Genomic DNA, 14,321 nt, shown 5'->3' on the forward strand with positions numbered 1-14,321 from the left:
TTGGGTGTGGGTGGAGGATGGGAACAATGGAACAATGATTTTTTATACAGACAGGTTCTTCTCGGGTTGGTTTTTATAGGTCTAGGAACAATTTAGTAGATTTGGGGGTGTCATGGAGGCCTATAGCTCCAGAAGTTACTGGCACAGACTTAGGGAGCCTCACAACCAGGACCAGGGTTCAAATCGAGCCTACCATTGACTGCCATAGGTTTTGACCCATGTATTCAAGGGCTGTGTCTATAAAACAGGCTGAGAGGGACATTGTAGGGATCCAGAGACCCCTGCAACTCACTGGCCTGTCTCTCTTCCCTCAGGTCATCGATAAAAACTCAGGTGGCTGGTGGTACGTACAAATTGGGGAGAAAGAGGGCTGGGCCCCCGCCTCATACATCGATAAACGCAAGAAGCCTAACCTGAGCCGCCGAACCAGTACTCTGACCCGGCCCAAGGTGCCCCCACCTGCACCCCCAAGCAAACCTAAGGAGACCGAGGAGAATCCTGTGGGTGCCTGTGAGAGCCAGGACTCCCCGCTGAAGCTTAAGTATGAGGAACCTGAGTATGACATCCCGGCCTTTGGTTCTGACTCGGAACCTGAGCTGAGTGAAGAGCCCACGGAGGACAGAGGTGCAGGGGACAGGCGTCCTGCCCAGCCCCGAAGGTCCTCGCCTGCCTCCTCCCTGCAGCGGGCCCGCTTCAAGGTGGGCGAGTCTTCTGAGGATGTGGCCGTAGAAGAAGAGACGATCTATGAGAATGAGGGCTTCAGGCCCTACACAGAAGACACCCTGTCTGCCAGAGGCTCCTCTGGGGACAGTGACTCCCCTGGAAGCTCCTCACTGTCTCTTGCCATGAAAAATTCCCCCAAATCAGGTTCTCCCAAATCATCATCACTCCTGAAGCTCAAGGCAGAGAAGAATGCCCAGGCAGAACTGGGGAAAAACCAGTCCAACGTCTCCTTCTCCTCCTCCATCACCATCAACACCACCTGTTCCTCCTCCTCTTCTTCCTCTTCCTCTTTGTCCAAGAACAGTGGTGACACAAAGCCACGTTCTGCCTCAGATGCGGGCATCCGTGGCACCCCCAAGGTCGGGACCAAGAAAGATGCCGATGTGAAGGTCGGGCTGGCCTCCTGTGCCCGAGCCAAGCCATCGGTCCGACCAAAGCCAGTGTTGAACCGAGCCGAGTCTCAAAGCCAGGAAAAGATGGACATTCGCTCCTTACGGCGCCAGCTGAGGCCCACAGGCCAGCTCCGGGGGGGCCTCAAGGGCTCTAGGAGTGAGGACTCAGAGCTGCCCCCCCAGTCAGCCTCCGAGTCCAGGAGAGGCTCTGCTGATGTGATTCCGCTCCCAGCCACCACATCCCCATGTGTTCCCAAGAAGGAATGGGAAGGGCAAGGCACCGCCTACGTGACCTGCAGTGCCTATCAGAAGGTCCAGGACTCCGAGATCAGCTTCCCGGCAGGCGCCGAGGTGCACGTGTTAGAAAAGGCAGAAAGCGGATGGTGGTATGTGAGGTTTGGGGAGCTAGAGGGATGGGCTCCCTCTCACTATTTGGTGCCAGAGGAGAACCAGCAATCTGACGTCACTGGCAAAGAGCCTGACACAGTCAAGAGTACTCAGAGCGAGGGCAAGTCGGACAGTCTGGAGAAGATCGAGAAGCGGGTGCAAGCGCTGAACACTGTGAACCAGAGCAAGAGGGTCACCCCACCCATCCCCTCTAAGCCTCCTGGGGGGTTCGGCAAGACCTCGGGCACTGTAGCGGTGAAGATGCGGAATGGTGTGCGGCAGGTGGCAGTCAGGCCCCAATCCGTGTTTGTGTCTCCACCACCCAAGGACAACAACCTGTCCTGTGCCCTGCGGAGGAATGAGTCGCTAACGGCCACTGACAGCCTCAGAGGTGTCCGCAGGAACTCCTCCTTTAGTACTGCACGGTCAGCAGCTGCTGAGGCCAAGGGCCGCTTGGCAGAGCGGGCTGCCAGCCAGGGCTCAGAATCACCCCTCCTGCCTACCCAACGTAACGGCATCCCCGTCTCCCCCGTGCATCCTAAACCTATTGAGAAGTCTCATTTTATCCACAATAACCTCAAAGATGTGTACATCTCTATTGCAGACTATGAGGGGGATGAGGAGACAGCTGGCTTCCAAGAGGGGGTTTCCATGGAGGTGCTGGAGAGGAACCCCAATGGTTGGTGGTACTGCCAGATCCTGGATGAGGTGAAGCCCTTCAAGGGCTGGGTACCCTCCAACTACCTTGAGAAGAAGAACTAGCAGCACCGGGTCCTTCCAGACTCAGTGCTGCTCTGGCTGCCACTGGAAAAGTGGTGGCCTGCAGACAAGGGGAAGGACAATGGGAGGGGGAGGGGATGCCGACATTGAACCCTGCAGAATATGTGACCCCCCCCCCAAGACGCCCTCCAGCTGGAAGGGAGGGTGTGACGGGTGCACACACTTAGTAGGAGAAAGGGAATAGCAGGGTTGTCCTGGGCCCGGAACCCCTGCACACACACTGGTGACTTTGCTGATGGACAGTATGCCATTTAGTACAGGCCGAATGGGAAAGCCCAATCGTGTCTTTGCTGCAGATCTGGAAGAGATGTCATGAGGTGTGTCCAGGGTGCTCCCCCTGCTCAGCCACCTCAGTGGCTGGCTTCTCACCTCTGGAAGCCACCCTTGTGTTATAGATGTGTTTAGCATTGTGTTGGTTTCTAGTCCACCAGCTGCTGGTGGGTGTCTGGAAGACCACCAGCTCTGGGGCTTAGCCGTGTCTCCTCAGAGCTCAGTCCTTTCTGGGGCCAGGCCACAGCCTGTTTGGTAGTTACGAGTTCCCAGATGTCAACAAGGACTGCCTGCCTTTGCTGGCTGACCTGGCCTTGCAAAGAGAGCCTGCCCTCCTTGGGGCACATGGAGGACACGGTGGGGGTTGAACTAGAGAATGGGCGGTGCCAGGCTCCTCATAACCTAGAATTGCTCGAGGATTTCCGGGTAGGAGGTTCCTTGTGCATGTTTGGGAAGGGGTTATTGGTTTGGAGGTTATAAATCAGCGTTTGGTTTTGGGGTTTATTTTAGAAGTTGTTTGGGGGCCCAAAGGGCTCATCCTCACATAGGAGAGGGAGTAGGGGTGGGTGGAGTTTTCTGTTGAATTCCACGGAGAGATGTTTAATTTTGATTTTGGTTTAACGTTTTTGCCTTTCCATATGCCAAGTTGTTTGTTTAGGTTTCCACTGTGTGCACAGTGCCCTAGCATGGCACCTCCCCAGGGAATCTGAGACTGGGTAAAGCCAGGTCCTGGGCTCGGTGAAAGTGTTCAGGTCACTGCCCAAGAGGGAAGGGGGCATCATCAGAAGCCAGGCTGCTGGGTGACTACTCTGCCTGCTGCACACTTTCTCCAACCTGGGCAGGGCCCACAAAAAGCCTTACTGTGGAGAAGTCACCACCAACCCTGGGCAGAAAGGACCCTGGCTGGGTCAGCCTGGAGCAGACACCCCCCGCCCCGCCACTGTGTCCCTTAGCCTGCTGGCAATGCTACAGGTGCCCAAGAAGATGGAAGACTTCGAAGCCAGGAACCAACCCTGTCTTCCCAAGGGGCAGTGCCCCAGGGAACAGAGAAGCAAAAGAATGGAGTTCGCTGCGGTCCTCTGTCGGCTTTGGGTTGTGGTTTAACGATTGACATTTCAGGGGGGACCCTCCAGAGAGAACCCCAGTGGGCTTCTTCCAAGAACTCCCCTCATGATGGGAGCGGATTCCACATGTGCCTTTGATTTGGGACAGATCCTGCCTCACAGTTTCTGGCTGAGCTGCCAGCATCTTCCTGACCAAGGGCTGCCGGTTCCGACAGACGTGGGAGGAAGAACGCCCCTCACCCCTCCTCCCAGGCAGGTCTGCCTTCAGCTCCCAACCCTAACCTCCTGGATTCCCAAGTCCATGTCCCTCCCATATGCGGATGCAAACTGCTAAGCCTCCTTTGTCAAAAGCCCATGGTGACATTGTTCTATTTCCTTTTCTGTGTTCATGAGTTTGTTTTTAAAATTGAAATTAGTTATTTTCTTCTGCTGGACAGTATTAAATAGAGCGGGGTGTTGAGTTAATCTGCTAGGTTGCAGTACTAATGGTAGTGGTTAGTGTCTTCATGATATATTGTTTGTACTTTTTGAACAATAATGATAAAGAAGTGGTTCATTATTTCTTAATTAATGCACTTTAAACGAGGTGAAATGGAAAGGAAACCCGGAGAGCAAAGTGCATTGCTTAAAGATGCAGTATATACTCTTCTCATTTGAAAACAGCACATATTTATTAAAAGAAGAAAAAGTAATTTATGACTATTTAAAATAAAATTTTAAAGTAGAGTGACTGTCAGGTGAAAGGACCTTCCACACAGCTGTCTGCCAGGGGGATGGCCCACAGCCTCGCTCCTCGGATGTCTGCATTGAGCCAGCTCCATGGTTAGTGCACCAGCCAGGCACAGAGCATCTCAGCTGGACTGGACCACCGAGATCCCCAGAGCCTGCCTTTCCCACCCTCCCTGCCCGACTCTGCACCCCAGAGACCCTCTCCCAAATCCCAGGGTCCTGAAATCGTAGACTCTTTCAAAGCAGGACTGGAAGGGACCTTAGAGGTCAGTCCATCCCATCCCTCCTTGTTCCTCCAGCTCAAGGACAGGAAACAACTTTCCCCAAATCACCCAATTAATGTCAGGTTTTCCCACTGCATTTAATCCCCCGTTCCTCTTCTCTCCTTTTAGTTCATAGTGTGGTCATTGTGTTTACATTGTAACATCCAGCCCCAGGGATGGCTGGGAGTTGCTCAGGCGTCTGGGAAAAGTAGGGAATGTTGCCACCTAGTGTCAGTACGTAGACTTGGTCAACAAATAGTGACAGCCAAGGTCCCTCACCACCAGCCCGTTAGGGCACAGCACAAACCCTGCAAGCCCAAAGAATACTTGAAACAAGAAGGGTGCATGCCAGGCCTTCTCAGACATGGCCAGGGGCTGCCAGGCCTTGTGTCCTGGATCCTAGCCCTGCCCAGACAAGGCCTTTCCCTAGAGCTAATGAGCTGCTTTGTGATATCGGACGGACCGTGGCAGCAGTGGAGGAGGGAAGGGCCCAGGGCTCTGTCCCATTAGGAGCGAAACCAGATGGGACGAAAGGGAAAAAAAAAAGAAAAAAAAAAGATTTTAAAAAAAGTGGAATCTCAGCAATGTCCAAAGCCAGTTTTCTATTAGTTAGAACTGAAAATGTGAGATGACATCGGATTGCTGTATACTGCAACTTTAATCCTAATGAGCCCTTCTGAGGTCATTATTGAGTTTATATAATGCCCGAAGATGCGTCGTCTGGTGCTTTGTTTTCCTTTCAGTCGAAAGACCCTTCTCTTCTATGACAAGGGTGGAGGAAAAGCCTTCCAACCTTACCCTTCTTTGTCACTTGTAGGCCTGGCTACACTGCCTGGCTCCTCTGTGTTCTCACAGGGGAGCAACAAGAGGGAGCAGGGGGAGGGGGTTCCATCAGCAATCGGTTCCTGTCTACCCTGGGGCCCCCTTCACAGCCCGGGTTCTCTTTGCAAGGCCTCAACCCTTCCACCCCAGCCTAGTCCCAAGGGTCCCTCTTTCTCACTCCTAAATGGACGAAGGCATTATATAGAATCATTGTAGTCACTTTGAGATGTTAGAGCCGCGTATTTTACTGGCATTTATACCCATTGCTTTCCTCAGCGAGGCATGTTACTACTTTTATCGTCTAAGAGAAAAAGACAAGGGAATCTCAGCCAAACATTATTTTCATATGACTAGTACTTGCAGAGTAGGCATAGCGCTATTTAAGTTGCAGTGTCTGTTTTCAGAAGGGGGAGCGGGTGAAGTCACCCCTGCTTTTCCTGCGTTTGACTAATATATAATTTCTTTAAGATTACTCACTTCCCCTGTTCCCTCCAAATACTTTGCATTCTCAATGGGAAATGAAAACAATCTGAGACAGAAAAAAAGTGCAATATTACCAAGAGGGATGTGGGACAGAGTGGCGGGGAGAACCCGTTGCATCTGCGGAAAATGGGAGGGTCTGCGGGGGAGAGTCGCACTGTGAAGCACATGGGCAGACCGTGGATTTGATGGGCGGGCCAACTGTCTATCTCCTCCCCACGTCCCTGGCATGAAGACAGGGGTAGCCACCAGAGGACACTAGAAGAAAGGGGTCTGCGGAAGTGGCGTGGCGCTCTTGAACTCTTGAGCCCAGTCCCCAGAGCAGAATGAGGACAGCCAAGATCCACTCCTGTTTTCATCCCCTGTTTGCAGCCAGTTGCTCAGAGAGACCCGTCCTAGAAGCGATTCCCAGCAGCCCTCTCTCCCCAGCCTCCTAATATGTGGGCTACGATGCTTTGGATGTGTGTTTGAGTCTTTCTAAAACTATGAAACCTCAGTTCAGCTTATGGACAGGAGTCCTGGCTGTAAGCAAACTCATTTGGAGATGGGTGCTTTAAGCCCTTCGTACCCAGTAAGACCCAATTCCTCCAGGCCTGCAGTAGGCCTGGTCCCGGCCACCCATTCATCTCAGTGACTTGGGCAAAAGGTATGAGCCCTGCCTCTGAAAACAGAAACCCCCCCATGACAGGTACACACCAGCCCCCCCCCTTTCGTATGCAGTGAGGAAAGTGGCAGGATAAGATGTTTTGTGGGGGGTGAGGAACAAGTCCCAGGGCTCAGCCCCTTCCCTAGGACAGCAAGCACAACCTTGCTGGTATGTCCCTTCTGTGTAGTACTGTAGGCCTGCTGCTCCGACCCACCTTTGTGTGAATTTCTCTACAGATAGGGAGAGGGACCAGGCCCCTCTGGGTCTCTCCCTTGGAATAAAGTTGCATAGCTGATCATTAGACTCTCTGTGCAGCTCTCTGAAAAGACAGCAGTCCACATCACTAACCAATTAAAATTCCCTCACTTTTTTGAGGGCTGAGAGAGCAATGTTTGTGTGCATGTGTGTGTGTGTGTGACGGTAGTGGTAATTTCCACATGCATGGGTATTACATGAGTGCATTGTGTGTGAGAGAGAGAGACTGGTGGTAATTTCCCACTTGAACTAAATAGCATGGGGTTAGAGAAAATAAATGCAGGGCAGGTGGTCTCCATTGAACTAGTCCTTGGCATTGGGCAGGTCCCAAGGGACTCACAGCTTCTGGCAGCAAGTATGTGTGTCATTCACACAATTCTGGCTGGAGAGTGCAATGTGTCTTTTAAATTTGTTTTTGTAATTATTTTATTATTTAGTTGGAAACTTCACACTGGCATTAGCAGATCTAACAGAAGCAGCCCAGGTCAGCATCCGGGCACCAAGATGAGCACGTGGAATAGATACTGTTGAGTGTGGAGTGCTGAGGTGGTTACATTAGTGCACCCACGTACTTGGGATGAGAATCCCCAGGGGATCCAAGAGCTGCTGGCCTTGGCTTGGTTCTGAAGGAGAGGCGGGCTGGACAGGGCAAGAACTACTCATGGTATGACTGTAGGACCTGTAGGTGTCCACACAGCAGCGCCTGTCATTCCCACTGAAGGCCCAGGGTGCTTCCTGGGGGTGTGGAGAGCTCCTTGGGACCTTCGGAGTTTGTCTAAATCCCATTTGGGACAGTCTCATGCCCCTGTGTTTCACAAACTATGATCGGAGCCAGTCATAGGACACGTTTGGTGACCTTTGGCCTTAGCACTGCCTATAACTACTGCTTTGTTCTGTGCATCTGGGCCCCCAGGCCACAAAGCGGGCACACTGGCGCTTGTAGATTGAACGGGAGGGTTTCTTTTCCAGAACCTTGACCCCTACCTGGCTGTAAGGGACGGGCATGTGACACTAAATCTCAAGTGACCTTGACAGTCAGTACCCCTCCGCCATCGCAGTCTAGGACTTAGTGGCCTTAGAGTAGGGTCCCCAATGCCGAAGGTCCCTACGTCACTCCTGGTCTCATGCTGGACAATGGACTGTGTCTTTGGAAGCCTGAGAGGATTGTGTTAGTGTTAAAGGATGGACCTAGCATGTTGGTAAGCTAGTGGGAGGCATGTTGGCAAATGAGTAGCCATGTTTGAGGTGACTGGAGCCTTTTAGACAGAGAAGGTGCGGGAAGGCTGACAAGGGTTTGGAGTTGTGCTGTCTTTATTTATGGAAGAAGGAAGGAGTCAGTTCTTCGTGTTTGGAAACGAAGAGATCAGGTTTACAGGGATTTTTGTCACTCACCAGCCAAAAGTCCAGCCAGAGAAAACTCACTCACCGGGCCACAGCTGGGCTTCCAATTCATTGATTGTCTTAGGGGAGAGTCACGAGCTTATGAGAGCCATAAGCCAATGTTTGGGTTTGGAGGCCCTTTTCCAGAAGACAAATCCATCTTCCAGATTCCCAGTAGTTTTTGTCCAATTCAGAGTTGGCCAATCTGTCAGACTCTACAGATCAGAGGCCATTGATCATAACAGGCCACACAGTAGGGACCCAACATCTCCATACTAGAACTTAAGAGCCCAGGCCTATCCAAGAAGCAGGTGACCTCATTTCTTGGTGACACAGGACATTATTCCCAAGGCTCTAATAGAACCTATGGTTCTAACTACTGAGTTGACCTCCTGATGCCAATCAGACCAGAGGAGCACACCACATCCCTGCATGTGCTTGTTTTCTGGTGGTTTCTACTGAGGTGCACCAAGTTTACTTCAAAGGGTATACAGTTATCATTCTTAAATTCACAACTTGTCCGTTCCAACAGAGGACATGGGTGTCCCTCCCAGTTACTGAGAGGTCTGGAAGGCAGATGTTAGTGGCCCCTCTTGCAACATAGATATGTGAACTGTCCAGTGGGAGCAAGCAGACAGATGTCACTGGGACACCTGAATCGTGGGGACTTCTCACAGTGTCCACTCATCCCCAGCCAGCGTAGTGGGGTCAGCAGGAGCCCTTCCTCCCCACCTCAGCAGAGAAACTGAGACAGGGACATTGGATGCAGTCGGCGTCCGTGTGTGTGCTGACATATCTCCCGGACCCTTGGTGGTGCTAATCTATCTCCATGTTTCTCACAATTCTAACAGTGGGTTGTTTTTATAAGCCTCATCGCAAACACGCAGTGTCCTTGGGGGAGGGGCGCGGCCCCCTTGACCTGCCACTTTCCGGGTGTCCTTTATCGCTTTGAAGGGATTCTTTGGTCTGTAGGGATAACCTGTCTTGGGATGCTTCTAGACTTTAAAATTTGGGTTGTTTTGTGTAATATTTTGTTTATGTTTACATGCATCTTGTATTTCCCTAAAAACTAAATAAAGTTTTTGGCCTTTTTAACTGAACAGAATCATGATTCTCTTTGGCTTCAGAGGGCCCATTCAGTTGACTAGTAAAAGGCCCACGAGCCCAAACAGCAGCTGACTCCAGAATCTACCAGCTCAAGGGGACGGGCTAAGGGAGGGAGATCAGCTCCCACAAGCTCCTCCAGCCCCCTCCCACCTGCAAGTGCCTTTCTGGGAGTAGCCAAAGGGTCCTTACCTAGTTGTGTTGGTCTCTAGTAAGCAGGAAAGAAATGAACCTGAGGTCAGTTCAAAGGCAGGCTACTGGGTGGCAAGAGCATCCTCCAGGGGAAGGGTGTAGACAGGCATCCCACAAGTCTCTGGGGCCTGGCCCTGCTAATGTGTTCTAACACTGTCTAGACCCGGGGCCCATACCTCTTTCCTATCCCAGCCACAGGGTTGACCTGTCGTAACCCTGTTAGACTCTAGGTGGCGATACTCACCTCACCGGATCTCTGGCTTGAGAGGAAACAGTATTGCATGCCTATGACTTCCCATGGTGTCCAACCTAACTCTGTTTCCCCTGCTCAAAGTTCCAAGGCCACCAGAAGAGCAGCAGCGTCTCTCAAAAGACTTGCCTAGTATTATGGACCCCACTGCCTGAACCCCAGGCCATGCTCCACAGCCTGGCTCTAAGGAGGCGTCTCTGTCATAGGCCCTTTGGACTACAATTGTTATGGAGGGGTGACTGGGGCTGTCCCTGATACCCCTAACCGCTCAGGTCTCACACACTGGTCCCCTCCCCACCTCCAGACACACAACACAGCCCCCAGGCTGGTACAAAATCACCTTTATTCACAGACACAGTGACCCAGTTCACAAAGGAGGCAGTGCTACCTCTGTTCTAGCAGAATGGACGATGGCTTCTTTTCCCACCTCCAGCCAGACAGCCCAGTGCTTGGACTTTCTCCATCTCTCAAATGACCCCTAACTGGATGGGGCAACTTACCAGCTCCAGCCTGCTTTCACAGAAAGGATCTACCAGGCTGAGTGACTGAAGAGAGGAGACCCAGGGTGGCACAGATTCCCCAGGTCTCTACAAGGGCAGTGCAGGCAAATGTCCACCCTGGCACCCCACTCTCAATGCTTCCCCAGTACGTTCCCCCCTAGGAGACACCCCAGAAGAAGTCCCAGGAACCACATGAAGAGCGTTCCACCCCCAAGCCACTTTACACAGGGGAAGCTGTGGTTTGGAGGGTAACCTCTGGCCAGTGGCCAGCACAGAGCCCCAGACCCTGCCTGTCAAAGCAGAAGCCATCTGAGGGCCAAGGGCTGGAAGAGCCCAGGCTAAGGCTCCACAGTAACCCTGAGAAGGCAGGGAGAGCAGCAGTGATAGACACTTGCTTAGCAGGACTAAGAGCCCAGCCTTCGGAATCCACCCTTCTAACAAAGATCTCCGTTCTGGTCCCTGGCCCATATGTCAATAACCTTCCCCAACCTTCCAGAACTTTTGATGTCTTTATAGAGATAAACTCCTGGAGAGTAGACACCCTTGAACCAACTACACTAACGTAGCTCCTACCCAGGGAGGAAGGGCACGGGTGGATGCCAGTGTCTGACATCCAGGAGAGGCTTATCCACCTCTTGGGAGGCCTCAGCTTGGAGTTCCACCCAGGAATTAGCAGGACTGCCCAAGAGCCTTGTGTGAGAGCCTGGGGGATTCTGGGTGACTGCTCTCTGCTGCTCCCTTCACCGGGGAACCCCTCAACAGTAGCATTTTAAGAGCCCCCAGGTTAGAATTAACCCACAAACAAAACTCACAAACCAAATAAATAAATAAATTAAAATAAAAGGGCTGTCCATAGCCCAGGAAACCCCCACCCCACTGAGGGCTCCTGTCCCTCCTGGGCATACGATGGCAGAATCAGCCCAGGCCAAGGCGGGCACTGAGATGAGGGAGGACAGGCCGTAGGGGTGGCTGTGGACCTGTTCTTTGAGACCCTGACAACGGTAGGGCCCACCTCAGCCTATACTGAAGGGCACCCTAGGCAATGGCACCAGTGAGATGATTGGTGCAAGTTATGGCAAGGAGAGGTCCTGAACGCGGCAGGCTGGCACAAGGTCAAGGACCCAGGACCTGGAATCTTCTGCAGCCTGTCTGTTTACCCACTCTGGGTAAGGAAAAAGAGACAGGACATGCAGTTTGCATCTGCCCAGGGTGAGAGGAGTCCACTGGCCTCTTCCCGAGCTGCCCAGGGGAAGCTACATGTTCGCTGTCTCCGAGGTGCCACACGGCAGCACAGCTTAGAAATCTGCCTAGATCGTGAGGGATGGCAACAAGCTGAGACTCGGCTTCAGCTCCTCACCATGCAGAAACCTGGGTAAAGAGGAGATTGTGGGGTAGCCTTCTCTCCTCCCCTCCACTCATATGGTGCTTGTGCCCCACCCCCGCTCCTTGCCTCAGACCCTCTCAGCCCAAACCTCCAGGGACCTTGGTTTCCCATGTTTAATGGAAAAGGAGGAAGAGTTTTGAAAACGTAGAAGGGACCCTGTTGGCTTCGCCCTTCGCTGTTGCTGGGCTGACGTCTGCGGAAGTGGGCGTGTGGGTGGGCTCTGCAGTGGGCTATGGGTTAGGAGCTGCGGTAGGTCTTGATGATGTCCTTGATGGGGCGGCGGCAGATGGGGCAGCAGGCGTGCAGGGCCTTCTTGAGGCGCAGGCCACAGGCGTAGCAGAGGCACATGTGGCCACACGTGTAGATGACTGTGTCCACTGCGTGTTCATAGCAAATGGTGCACTCGTCACTCCACTGGCCCAAACCTGGGGTCACTGGTGACTCGGGCAGGCTCACAGGTGAGTTGGGGGCTGTCCCTGAGAGCAAAAGCACCAATCAGAATGAGATGTGACCCAGCCCAGCACAGGGCCTATGTGAAAGGGGATGCTGGCATCCCACCTCCCTGCCCAAAGGAAGAAGCTGAGTTCCAGTAGTTCGGCCCCGGCCACACAGCCCCAGACCAGGGCCAGAGGAGCAGCGACAGGAAAGGAGGAAAGGAAAAAAAAGGACTTCCCAAATCTTCTGAGGCATGAGCCTCCTGCACTAACCCTGGGTGCATTTCCAGAGGTCCTCTGGAAGATCAGATATACTCTCTGGGTTCCATGGCGCCTACACACACATTCACACACTGCATACACTCATGCGCACGTACATACACACAAATTTAAAATAAATCTTAAAAAAATATTATTTTTTTAAAAAGTGACAGCTACACATCTGGTGGTTTGAACAGGAATGGCCTCCATAGCCTCATGTGTATAAATGCTTGGCCCATAGAGAGTGGCACTATTAGGAGGTGCTGGAGGAAGTGTGTCACTGTGGAGGGGGGGCTTTGAGGTCTTAGAAGCTCAAGTCTGGCCACTGTGACAATTTTTCCTTCTGCTTCTTACAGATCAAGATGTAGGTAGAACTCTCGGCTGCTTTTCCAGCACCATGTCTGCCTGCACACTCCCATGTCCTGCCATAGCGCTAATGGGCTTTGAAACTGTAAGCCCGCCCCAATTGTTTTCCTTTATAAGAGTGGCTGTGGTCGTGGTGTCTCTTCACCGCCACAGAAACCCTAACTGAGACATCTGAAGAGCTGTGTCAACAGATAGGAGGGCTGCCCTTCCAGGGGACCTGAGTTTGATTCCTGCACCACATCAGGTAGCTTGCAACCGCCTGCTGCCTATAACTCCAGCTCCGGGGCACCCAGCACATCTCTAACCTCATCAGGCACCTCACGCATTCATGCATGCACACACACTCAAAAATAATTAAATTATTATTTTTTAAGAATAAAAGTCCCCTGGTGAGAGCTTCCAGCCCCAGCCCTAACAAAGGCTGCACGGCCGGTCTCTCTCTGAAGAATATACGTATAAGAAGGGAAGCATCCACCCAACCCCAGGGCTTTGGTACTCACCGCCAATAGAGCCACCCAGAGGCCCGGAACTGCAGGTGCTGAGCAGGGGATCAGAGAGGCGGCTGCCCAGGGCACTGGGAGAGGTTGGAGTGGATGCAGGTGAGCAGGGGAGGGATGGGCCACCCCTTTCAGCCATGATGGTGGAGCCTGAGAAAGGGGGGGATGGGCCACAGTGCCATTAGCCTAATAGAGAAAACTTCAATTCCTACCCTCACCGAGGGCCCCTATGCCTGCCTGTAGGACAGCCACAGACTCGGGCAGGACCACACAGACTGGCTCAGCCCTCACCCTTGCTGTGTTTTCATCTATAGATCTGGAGATGGCATCGTGTTCTCCCTCACCCACAGTCTCCAGCCCACCTTCTGCCTAGATTGGTAGCCCCTTCCACTCCTTCTAGGTACCTCTGGCCTTCAGAGAATAAAGTCCCTGTCCCTGCCTCTTACCTCAACCTCCAGTCAGAGCCCTGCCCTCTCCACAACAGTGCCACAGTGCCTAGGGACCATCCACTTTCTCTACACTGGCACCGTGGTCCCTATATTCCGTTCCTACAACCTCTCCCTCCCTTCTTCCCTGCCTAGTCCTTCCCAGAGGTACACTGTCCACAGGTGAGACGGGGGACTGAGCCTTTGCCCTCTTGAGACTGTCCTCAAACCTCAGTCCTTGGGCAGCCATGGCTCCCCCTAAATATTACCTCATGGTCACTGACTAGCCATACCCAGTCACACAGCCTGAAGAGAATCCAGCTCTGTGCCCTAGCAGAACCATGAGCTTGCTGGAGCAAGAAGCCTCGCTCCCCATGCTTTCCCACAGGCCCTAATGCTCTGTTACAGCTATTAGCAGAAACTCATTTAATGGTGACATCTGGGTCTCTTTTCTCTTCCTCCCTCTTCTCCCCTCCACACTAGAGACTGAATCTAGGGCTTCACTCGTGTTAGCGAAGCATCTGTCACCGACCAGTGATCCAGTACCCTTATTTAGCTTTTTAGTTTAAGATAGGATCTCACTAAGTGGCCTAGGCTGGCCTCAAACTTTCTCTGCAGCCCAGGCAAACCTTGAACATCTGGTCCTCCTGCCTCGGCCTCCCAAATAGCTGGGGTTACAGGCCCAGTTCATACAGTTTCTCTTACTACATTAACATT

The 14,321-nt window shown here is 52.5% G+C and overlaps 2 protein-coding genes across 7 annotated transcripts in view; one reads left to right on the forward strand and one right to left on the reverse strand.

The window, feature by feature from the left end:
• Positions 1-9,285, forward strand: part of Sh3pxd2a (SH3 and PX domains 2A) — a 207,517-nt gene extending 198,232 nt beyond the window's left edge. For all 4 annotated transcript variants that reach the window (XM_057778865.1, XM_057778867.1, XM_057778866.1 and 1 more), the window contains one exon: positions 315-9,285. In XM_057778865.1, the coding sequence (XP_057634848.1) occupies positions 315-2,264 (1,950 nt within the window). In that variant the 3' untranslated portion in view covers positions 2,265-9,285. The remainder of the gene's footprint in view (positions 1-314) is intronic.
• Positions 9,286-10,061: 776 nt separating this feature from the next.
• The window catches only part of Neurl1 (neuralized E3 ubiquitin protein ligase 1), an 82,633-nt gene continuing 78,373 nt past the window's right edge, over positions 10,062-14,321 (reverse strand). For all 3 annotated transcript variants that reach the window (XM_057778200.1, XM_057778201.1, XM_057778202.1), the window contains exons 5-6: positions 13,183-13,329; positions 10,062-12,097 (exon numbers count right to left, since the gene is read on the reverse strand). In XM_057778200.1, the coding sequence (XP_057634183.1) occupies positions 11,859-12,097; positions 13,183-13,329 (386 nt within the window). In that variant the 3' untranslated portion in view covers positions 10,062-11,858. The remainder of the gene's footprint in view (positions 12,098-13,182; positions 13,330-14,321) is intronic.

This window comes from Chionomys nivalis, chromosome 8 (assembly GCF_950005125.1).
Source record: "Chionomys nivalis chromosome 8, mChiNiv1.1, whole genome shotgun sequence".
In the NCBI taxonomy this organism is placed as follows: domain Eukaryota; kingdom Metazoa; phylum Chordata; class Mammalia; order Rodentia; family Cricetidae; genus Chionomys; species Chionomys nivalis.